The following is a 10267-nucleotide window of genomic DNA, read 5'->3' on the forward strand; positions in this document are numbered from 1 at the left end:
AATTCTCATGAATAGTAACTGGTAAAAGTGACCATTTGCAGTTTCTGGACGAAACGGGAATTGCGATTTGAGGAGCGTAAGGCGCCAACCAGGTATGTAAAGCCTCCCTCTCATTCTTTTGGCATGTCCTAGACCCACTAGGAAAATTTCGGAATCTCGGGATTAACCCTGCTCTTGGAAATCGAAGTTGAAGTTCGAGCACTATTCACTCAGCGCGATTGAACCCTTTTTTGTCACATTTGGTTAAAAGAATGTTCGTACCTCCATAACTTGTGCTGTTGTGTCCGAAACTCTTCGAAACTTTTGTAGATGGCTCTATGGAGCCGAAAGTCTGTGATTTGTGTCCGCCACCTCAATTTGACTCGAGGTGGGCCCGCGAGCCCCGAGGCTCCCCTTATTCGGTTTGTTTGATTCGTTTGTGTCCGTTATGATCCGCAACCGTCTGTTTAGGACCCAAGGATGTGTTTGAAACTTCCTATGCCATTAATGTACGTTCTGTACTTTGAATGATGTGAGATTTTCGGAAAATGACTTATGAACAGTTTTTCTTGCGAATTTGACAGTTTGGAACTTCGTAACTTTTATACGCATACTTTGATCAGTCTGATTCTTACTCCGATCCTTCGGGCGTCAGTATATACCTCTACGTAAATTATATGTTAAGTCCGACAAATTATTTTTGATATGCATATGATTTCTGCACTACTCTGTTCGTGCTGTCTGCTATGACTTCGTTCGTCGGTACCCGGGCCGACTTTGTGATCGTGCGCACTATAATATATTCGGGAGTTATGATGTGTTACGGTTTCTGAGGCCTCGCCATAGGGCCGGTTACCGTTTATGGAGTTATGATGTGATATGGCATTTGATATGTTCTGATGATATGATGTGTGTGTGATATGATGTGTCTGGAGATTGTACGGAGATTTGAAACCTTCTGGAGTTATGATGTGTTGTGGCACCAGCGTCGGGGGGTGACCACGTTCCTAAACCCTATACATGATTTGATTTGCATTTGTACGTTCGCCTCCCGCACAGGTTTGCTTTGTTTGCGATGTTGGTGTGTTTGTTCTTTCGGACTCCAGCTGTGTTTGTGATTTCTGTACCTTCTGCTTTACATACTCAGTACTTCTCCCGTACTGACCCCCGTTTCTTCGGGGGCTGTGTTTCATGCCCGCAGGTACAGAAGCTCGTTTGGGTGGTCCTCCAGTTTAGGCTACTCATTCTGCTGTGTTGGAAAGCTCCCCTTGATCCGGAGCCTACTCTTGGTACATATCTTTTGTTGTGTCTGTATTCTGTATATTTGGATGAGTGGGTACGGCGGGGCCCTGTCCCGTCCTATGTTCTTATGTTCTGTTTTGTCTAGAGGCCTGTAGTCAGATTTGTGGGTCGTGGGTCCGGTGTGTTTGCATGTGAGTCTGTTGTGCGATCTTAAGTGGCCCGTACGCTACTATGGCCAAGTCGGCCTCTGAGTTTGTATGTATGTGTATGCATTTGGGGGCGATGTGCATTCCGCCACCCTTCTGATGTGTGTGTGTGAAATTTGGCGATGTATATTCCGCCTCCTTTCTGATTTGTGATTTGTTTGATTTGTACGGGCGACTGCTTAGGATAAGTGTTCGGTAATTGTCTGAGTGCGATGTTGAGTTCGAATAACGTACGTTGAGTTTGGTCGAGACTGACTACGATGATTTGGGTGTGAGTTCGTTTGGGGTGTCCCAGAAGGACACCAGTCGCGGCCCACGGGGCTGGGTCGTGACAAGAGGGCAGCACAACATTTTGTCTTGGAATGTTTGGGGCATGGCTTGCACCATCCTTTTCAAAAGGTTGTTATGAAGGAAATTCAGAGGTGTGACTGGAGCTTGAGGTGTTCATCATGAGTATTTCTGGCTTTGGGATATTTGGGTCTGAAGGTTTGTGATATAAATTTTGGTTAGAGAGAGGTGGCCAGTTTTGAGGTTTGTACGAAAAAAGGAATTCATATTTTCTTGGACGGCTCAGTGAACCGATAGATGAATCTCCTTCTTCATACCTTGTTCGGAACTCTTTTTCAGAGTTTCGCCCTTTTTCTTTGATTTGGCTCTTCTTGTATGATGTTCATCCCATTCAATTTCATCGTCAAGACATTCTTGACTGTCACATTGGATATCCCATGGACAGTTTCCCGTGAAAGGACCTTTGAACCACCATACATCATGACCTTCATTATCGAACTGCTTTATCCAGTCATGTTCACTCATGATACTTGGGAGATGGTAAGAGAATGTTTCAGGGTCATGTTGGTGTGCTTGGTCATAAGTGGGTTGGTACATCTTGAAAGAAAAGATTGTTTTGTTGGGTGTTTTAAGGTGAGAGAGGTCAAAGCTTATGGCAACTGTTTTATCAAGTGTTTTGGAAAAAGTGGGTTTAGAGGATTGGAGAGGTTCAACAAGTTCTCTCAGCTTTTCATAATTCGTGATCCATGTATCTGGAAGGAATTTGATAAGTTCTTGCCTAGAGTGCTGTTTTGGGATTTGGGTGCACATGGTAGTTCCGTTGGTGGCATCTACTTTTAAGAGCAAAGCATTTTCTCCACATGGAAGGGAGAGATCCATACCATTATTCTGAATGGGTGTAGAGGGCTGGGAAACACCAAGCAAAAATACTTAGCCTTTTCTGCAGCTTGGCTTGAATATCATTGTGCATCTACAATAGTTTTCCAAAAAAGCCCGATAAAACAGTTGCCACAAGCTTTGACCACTCTAACCTTAAAAAACCCAACAAAACAACCTTTTCATTCCAGATGTACCAACCCACTTATAACCAAACACAGCAAGATGACCCTGAAACATTCGCTTACCATCTCCCAAGTATTATGAGTGAAAATGATTGGATAAAGTAGTTCGATAATGAAGGTCATGATGTATGGTGGTTCAAATGTCCTTTCACGGGACACTACCTATGGGATATCCAATGTGACTGTCAAGAATGTCTTGACGATGAAATTGAATGGGATGAAAATCATGCAAGAAGAGCCAAATCAAAGAAAAAATGGAGAAACTCTGAAAGAGAGCTCCGAACAAGGTATGAAGAAGGAGATTCATCTATCGGTTCACAGAGCTGTCCAGGAAAATATGAATTCCCTGTTTCGTAAAAACCCCAAAACTGGCCACCTCTCCCTAACGAAAATTTATATCACAAACCTTCAGACCCAAATATCCCAAAGCCAGAAATACTCATGATGAACCCCTCAAGCTCCAGTCACGTCCCTGAATGTCCTTTATAACAACCTTTTGAAAAAGATGGTGCAAGCCATGCCCCAAAAATTCCAAGGCAAAATGTTGTGCTACCCACTGGAGAAAAGCCACCAACAAGTGAAGTAGAAGCAACAATCAATTGGCAATCCGAAAATGCCATTTGCCAAAACAAAGTGTCATCTAATATTAGCACTTCCTTCAGAAATGTTGCTCACACATAGAACAAGATGATGAGCAGGGTGGAGACAATTGAGAAAAAAGTGGAACAAGCATCTTCTCATCATGTTGGACTGAACAAAGCCCTGGAATTGCGACTGACAAACATGCAGTATGAGATTTGTCCACCAGGCACTTCCCTTTTCCACTTGTTTAACCAACAACAAAAGGAAATGGCTGACCTTAAAGAACAAATACAGCTACTGAGATATGGTCACCTTGAACCACAAAAAACACAAAGCTGCCCATCAAAACCCACCTTTTTCCCCATGTCCGCACAAACATACTCGCCACTAAAGCTTGACCATTCTTTCACTATGTTCCCATCCACAAAACGAGACCCTATGTATTTTACCCCAAAAGAAAACGATTAAACTGCGTATGACATTGCAAAAATGGTCTGGGAAAGGAAAGACTCTATGGAGGTCCAAAGCAGTCCAAACGGAAGAAAGAACTCGGGGAAGGTTCAAAAGAACTCGAGCTGCAAAACTTGATGATCTCGGCCCACAATATTCCTAACCTCTACGTGGCCAAACCCACAAACGATATAGAAGAGGATGATACCCTAGTGTCCAGTGACCATGATTCATATGATACTGATCCTACGGAAGAAAGCGTTGAGACAAGCGAAGATTCCTCAGTTGACTCCTTATAAGAAGATAACCCACCAATATTCATGAATCAACCCAAAGAACCTGAAATCTCTGAAGTAGATGATGATCGTGACGGGATGACAGATGAGCCAATTCCAGAAAGATGGCCAGAACCAACAACCGCAAATTTCGTTGGGACTGGATTCCATACTTTCAATCTGGATGATATCAAAGTATCAAAATTTCCCCAAAAGATCGAAGATTTATTCACTTGGATGGTGACAAAGAATCTTGTCGAACGGGAAAAGTATATGATCCTGTTAGATTCATTTCAAGGTTCTCCAGAATTCTCAGAGACTGGTGGAATTCACTTGGGACACAGGACAAAAATATGTTTCTCACATCCCAAGACTTTGCTTTCAACATCAAAATACCCCAAGAAGTATTTTGTGGAGATACCGGCCAAAGGCAAGAAAAACTAAGAAGACAGTTCTTCGAAATGAAATACGTAGCATTTGACAGAGAAGTCATCGATATCCATTTTGAGAAGATGGCTAAAATGTTCTTTGAGTTAGGTGGAGAAGCTAGTCTCAAGCAAGCCTTTGTTTCATCACTTCCAAAGATGTAAGCAAGCCGGACCGTGACAATCATTGAGGAGAAGTTCCAATAAATAACGATCCCACCGGTCGGCTACATTAGGCAAGCAATATTTCTAGCATTGGATGATTTCTGCACAAAGAGATCTGTTTTGAAACAGATCATACGAATCAATATATCCCTTGATAAATCTTGCGGGAAGTCTGACCTAATTACTGGGTCAAGTTGTTCATGCCATGCCCCAGACGAAAAGGAAGATTCAAGCGATTGAAATAGCCAAAGCCTTCAACAGAAAGATCGCAGTTCAGGAGGCGCACAAAATATTTCAGGAGAAGGAGCCCAGGCAAATCCTGAAAAAATGACAGATGATTCATCTGCAACAAGATTGGGCATTATGCAAAAAATTATACCTAATCCAGAAGGTCGATCAAACGTCTTACTGAAATAGAGTACTACACTGGTATCCATGTAGGTGACAATGGCGATCTTGAATTTGTTCTCTCATTAGAGGACGAACCCACAGAGAAGACCCTCTTTTCCATGGATATGAACGAAAAATATGGCGATGAATATTACCAGATTTCAGAACGAGAGGGAAAGGCTCAAGAAGATATCAACAGCATCATGGTGATCCCGTAGGACCAACTTAAAGTTTATCCATCCAAATGGGATAAACCAATCCAGGTTATTGCTTTCATTGACACTGGAGTGGCATGTTCACTGATGAACCCAGCCGTCCTTCCTGAGGATCAATGGATTCCACATTTCAAAGATTTCAACACTGCTGGGACTGGAGTCCTAACCACCACAGTCAGCACAAAGCATCCAATCACAATTGAATTCTTCCCAGGGTTGAAGGGTCGAACAAAGCTGTTTAGATCAGATGTCCCAGGAAACTATCTCATTGTTGGATTTGACATCTTCAGGCAACTTAAAGATCAACTCCAGATCAAATCCCATGGAATAACGTTCAAGAAACAATTCAAGCCATATACAGATCTTTTACGATTATTCCAAATAACTGATGCTGAACAGGTCAAGGAGATGGAAAAGCAGTTGGTGGAGCATTCATGTGCGGATTTGCACAAGGAGTTTATGGGAAAATGCAAAAACCTTATGGCTAAATGAGGAGTTTTTCATTAAACACCCCTTCAAGAAGAATGAAAGCATTAATCCAACCAAGGCAAGTCACTCAGGCATGAATCCAGGTCATCTCCACCTTGCCAAAAGGGAATGCGAAGATCTCTTTGAGTTTGGACTTATCGAGCCCTCTAATTCGCAATGGGCATGTGAGGCATTCTATGGCAATAAACGGGCGGAACAAACAAGAAGTAAACCCAGATTAGACGTAAACTATCAACCTCTTAACTATTTCCTCCAAGATGATAAATTCCATATCCCAAATAAACTCACACTTTATCACACTTAGCCAAAGCTAAATACTTCTTCAAGTTTGACATTGAATCGGGGTTTTGGCAATTGGGAATACACCCAGAAGATAGACCAAAAATAGGGTTTTATATACCCGATCATCACTTTCAATGGAAGGTCATGCCCTTTGGGTTGAAAACGGCACCCTCATTTATCCAAAAAGCCATGATAAAATTATTTCAACCCATCCTCCATACATCACTTGTCTACATTGATGACATCTTACTCTTTAGTGATAATAAGGAAGAACACCTCACTTTGCTGCAACAATTCCATGACCTAGTGGAGAAAAATGGAATCACGCTCTCACAGAAAAAGATGATTCTTGCTAGAAAGGAAATTGATTTTCTGGGGATGCATTTTGTTCATGGAGCATATAGCCCAGGGCCACATATTTGTGAAGAACTGCTCAAATTCCTAGACACCAATTTTACAACGAAGCAGCTCCAATAGTTTTTAGGTGTGATTAATTATGTTAGAGATTTTATCCCTAATGTCTTTACATACATTTCTTGTTACACCTCGGAAAATTTTCCGTTGATGCACATTGACTAGACTAACGAAGAGCATGAAGTATATGGTATTTCAATAAATGAGGAATGACATTTGATGACCCTAATTAAGATTTCAAAGACTTTCGAGGTAAGAGGAGAAAGTTTGCCAAGAGAATGCAAGGCATACGATTTGTATCAGAGAGGATTTACGAGTAACAAGTTAATGATGATTTAATGATGCTTTGTAGAAGATTTATAACATCCCTTATATTGTTAATGAGGTTCTAAACAAGTGTTAATAAGGTTCCATAAGGATTGCAGATCAAACGAGTCGACGAGAACGAGTTCGGAGAAACTGGGCATTATACGGCCAACATACTGGCCGTATGTTTGGTCGTATATTCAGCCCAGATTAGCACCACTCACTGGACCAAAAGTACGACCAAACATACGGTCAGTATAATTTATACGGACCGTATGTTGGTTCGTGAAATCCAAGCGGGACAGATTTTGTATTATTAATAAGGGGTCCAAGTTTATTTCATTTCATTTCCCCTTCTCTCTAGAACTCTCTAGAATACTTCTCCATACTTCTCCCACAATAATTCAAGTGATATTAGTGATCAACTTCATTAAACCAAGTAAATCAAGTGTAAGAAACTTATTAAAGTTCATCCAAGATAAGGAATCCAAGTGAAGATGAAACTAAGGTTTTGCTCAAGTGAAGTGTTCCACCCAAGGTTCATTCCTACACCATATAAGGTAAGTTTTATGGAATTTTCATGTTGTTTAAGGTATTGAGAAGTTTAAACCCTTGGATTGTAGAAGAATATAGAAAATGGGTCATGAATGTTTGAATAGTGTCATTTTTGAGTAATAGCTTGGATTGAGTCATGATTCTTGATATGTTGTGATTATGGTTATATTATAAATGATGTTAAGAACATGGGATAGACATTGTATATGAATGAATGTAATAGTGTGCTATGACCATGGATATGGATGATTGGAAGTGAATTGAGAAGTAAGGATAATGTTGGTGAATAAAGATCATTGTTATGATGTTGTGAATGTTATTATGGATGTTTGGGAGTTGATATATGATATGGAGGAAGTCGTATAAATAAAGTAGATGCTGTCCAATTTTCTCTAGCTTTAGTCATGTATGCTAAGCTATCGATTTTCTAATGATAGTATAACTCTAATGAAGGTAGAAACGTGAGCATTGAAGGAGAACGTGCAAGTGATAGAATAGTTGAACAAAGAGGTATGTAAGGCTAACCCTTCTTTCATAAGGCATGGTTCTTTGGCCAAATATCTAATCTTCTATAAGCCTATGATGTCCTCCAAATGATTCTATCTTTAAGAGCTACTAAGCTCATGATTCTCGATGTGTTACGATTGTACTAAATTTCTCTTATGATGAGTAATCCTCTAGGGATAGATGTAATGAACGATGATAGTAATGATGCTAAAGATGCTTATGGGCTTTTATGTATATTTGACTATGTATGGCTATTATGAAACCCCGATCTTATAAGGCCGGGTAAAATATATATATATATATATATATTGCACGCGCACCACTGCAGTTGGGTACGGATAACCCTGAGCCTTGGTAGGGCCACGTATGTATAATCACCGAGCCATGCCATGGCCGGGTATGTGAAACACCGAACCTTCATAGTCGGGTATGCTATGTACACGATATGGATATGTATACGATATGAATATGAATATAAATACGAATAAGCTATGAATACGAAAATGGATACGAAATGTAAATGAGTACGGATATGAATACAGATACGGATATGGATGTATGTACACAATCACACATTAGAAATGGAAAGTCCCTATGAAAAGCAAGTAAGTGTCTATGACGTTGGATCTACTACCTCCCCTCTTATGCTATTTCTTATGTTGCTTATTATGCTTCTATAATAATGTTGATCATGCTTTACATACTCAGTACATTCTTCTTACTAACGTCCTTTTATTTGTGGATGCTGCGTCATGCCCGCAGGCAGCCAGGGAGACAGACTTGATCCATAGCTTTATTACTTAGGGACTACATAGCGGAGCTCCATTTCATTCGGAGTTACAACTTTTGGTATTTATTCTTTTGTGTACATATTTATGGGCCTGGCGGGGTCCTATCCCGCCTATATGATATGACATACTCTCCTTAGAGGCTCGTAGACATGTGTATATGGTTAGATATGTTTAGCCTTTTCGGCCTATACTTTGGATATCATTTTGTTAGCCTCGTCGGCTTATGTACATCTATATGGGCATTGTTATTGATGAAGATATATATATGTATTGTTGCCCAATGGAATTAGTATGAATAATGGATGGAAAGTATGATTTAGCTATGCGGCTCACCTATATGTAAATGTGAAAGTATGATAAGAAGTGCCCGGGTGGGTTAGCAGTGGGTGCCCGTCGCAGCCTTCCGGTAGGGTCGTGACAAAAGTGGTATCAGAGCAGTTCTGTCCTAGGGTGTGTCTACGAGCCGTGTCCAGTAGATTCTTGGTTATCGGTGTGTTGTGCGCCACACTTATAAACAAGAGGCTGCGGGCATTTTAGGAATGAATGACCTTCTTTCTTCATAAGATCGTGCGATAGAGCTCTGACATAAGAACTTCTTTTTCCTTAACCGTGTGTTATGTATTTCAGAGATGCCTGTAATGAGAAAGGCTATGGCAGCCTAAAAGGGCAAGACAGTGGCAGAAAAGCGGGCTGAAAGAGCACCGCCAACGGTTGTAGAGGAAAGTGAGTCCCAGAATGCGGCTCAATCTCAGTCCTCCCATTCAGTGCCTATTTCTGAGGAGCGTGAGGGAACCTCAACCCCAGCTCCAGCACCTCCGGCTCCTCTACCGGATGCTTCAGGCCAAGATGTAAAAGAGGCCATTCATTTTCTTACTCAATTGGTTGCCGCCCAGACTCAGCGGCAAAGTATAGGGCAAGGTGATAGGGCTGTTAGTGCAAAGTCTTGTGATTTTATTAGCTTGAACCCTCCGGAATTCTTTGGATCAAAGCCGGATGAGGACCCTCAGAATTTTATTGATGGAAAGTTGAGGACGCTTCGGTTGATATATGTTTCGGACACCGAATCGGTGGAGTTAACATCCTATAGATTGAGGGATGTTGCGGTTCATTGGTACACAGTTTGGATGGCTTCACGAGGAGCCAATACGCCTCCCCCGGTATGGTAAGAATTTGTAGATGCTTTCCTCCGACATTACCTACCTCAAGAAGTTCGGCGAGCTAGAGCCGATAAGTTTTTTAATTTTAAGCAAGGAAGCATGAGTGCTTTAGAGTATAGTCTCCGCTTCAATCCCTTGGCCAGGTATGCTTCGGCCATGGTAGCGGATATGGGTGACTGAGTTCACCGATTTGTGAGAGGCCTAGGGCCATATTTGATGCATAGGTGCTTGACTGCGTCCCTTCAGGACAATATGGACATTTCACGCATTCAGGACCATGCTCAAAATTTAGAAGGAAGCCTACAACAACAAAGAAGTGAGCGTGAGTATGATAGGGGATATAACAAGAGGGCCAGATCTTTGGGCTTCATGAGTGAGTTTAGAGGCGGGCACAGACAACGGTTTTCTAGGCATTCAGGCCATTCTACGACTAGTGCGCCTCCACGAATTTCGAGCCAGAGATTTGATAGATCTACTCATTCCCGGCC

General features: G+C 41.5%; 1 protein-coding gene across 1 annotated transcript; it reads right to left on the bottom strand.

The window, feature by feature from the left end:
- Positions 1-1997: 1997 nt before the first annotated feature.
- On the bottom strand, positions 1998-3396 carry LOC132607819 (uncharacterized). Its single transcript, XM_060321898.1, has 2 exons — positions 3334-3396; positions 1998-2621 (listed from the first exon to the last, which is right to left on the bottom strand). The coding sequence occupies exons 1-2, from the start codon at positions 3394-3396 to the stop codon at positions 1998-2000; spliced, it is 687 nt and encodes a 228-aa protein (XP_060177881.1).
- Positions 3397-10267: the final 6871 nt, after the last annotated feature.

Source organism: Lycium barbarum, chromosome 8 (genome assembly GCF_019175385.1).
Source record: "Lycium barbarum isolate Lr01 chromosome 8, ASM1917538v2, whole genome shotgun sequence".
NCBI classification, from domain to species: Eukaryota; Viridiplantae; Streptophyta; class Magnoliopsida; order Solanales; family Solanaceae; genus Lycium; species Lycium barbarum.

Excerpts from the sequence above, each read along its gene's own strand:
- LOC132607819 (XM_060321898.1), bottom strand. The coding sequence starts at position 3,396 with ATGGCATTTTCGGATTGCCAATTGATTGTTGCTTCTACTTCACTTGTT. Across the intron at positions 2,622-3,333 it reads TTGTTGGTGGCTTTTCTCCA|CCCTCTACACCCATTCAGAA; the intron begins GTGGGTAGCACA and ends GGTGTTTCCCAG.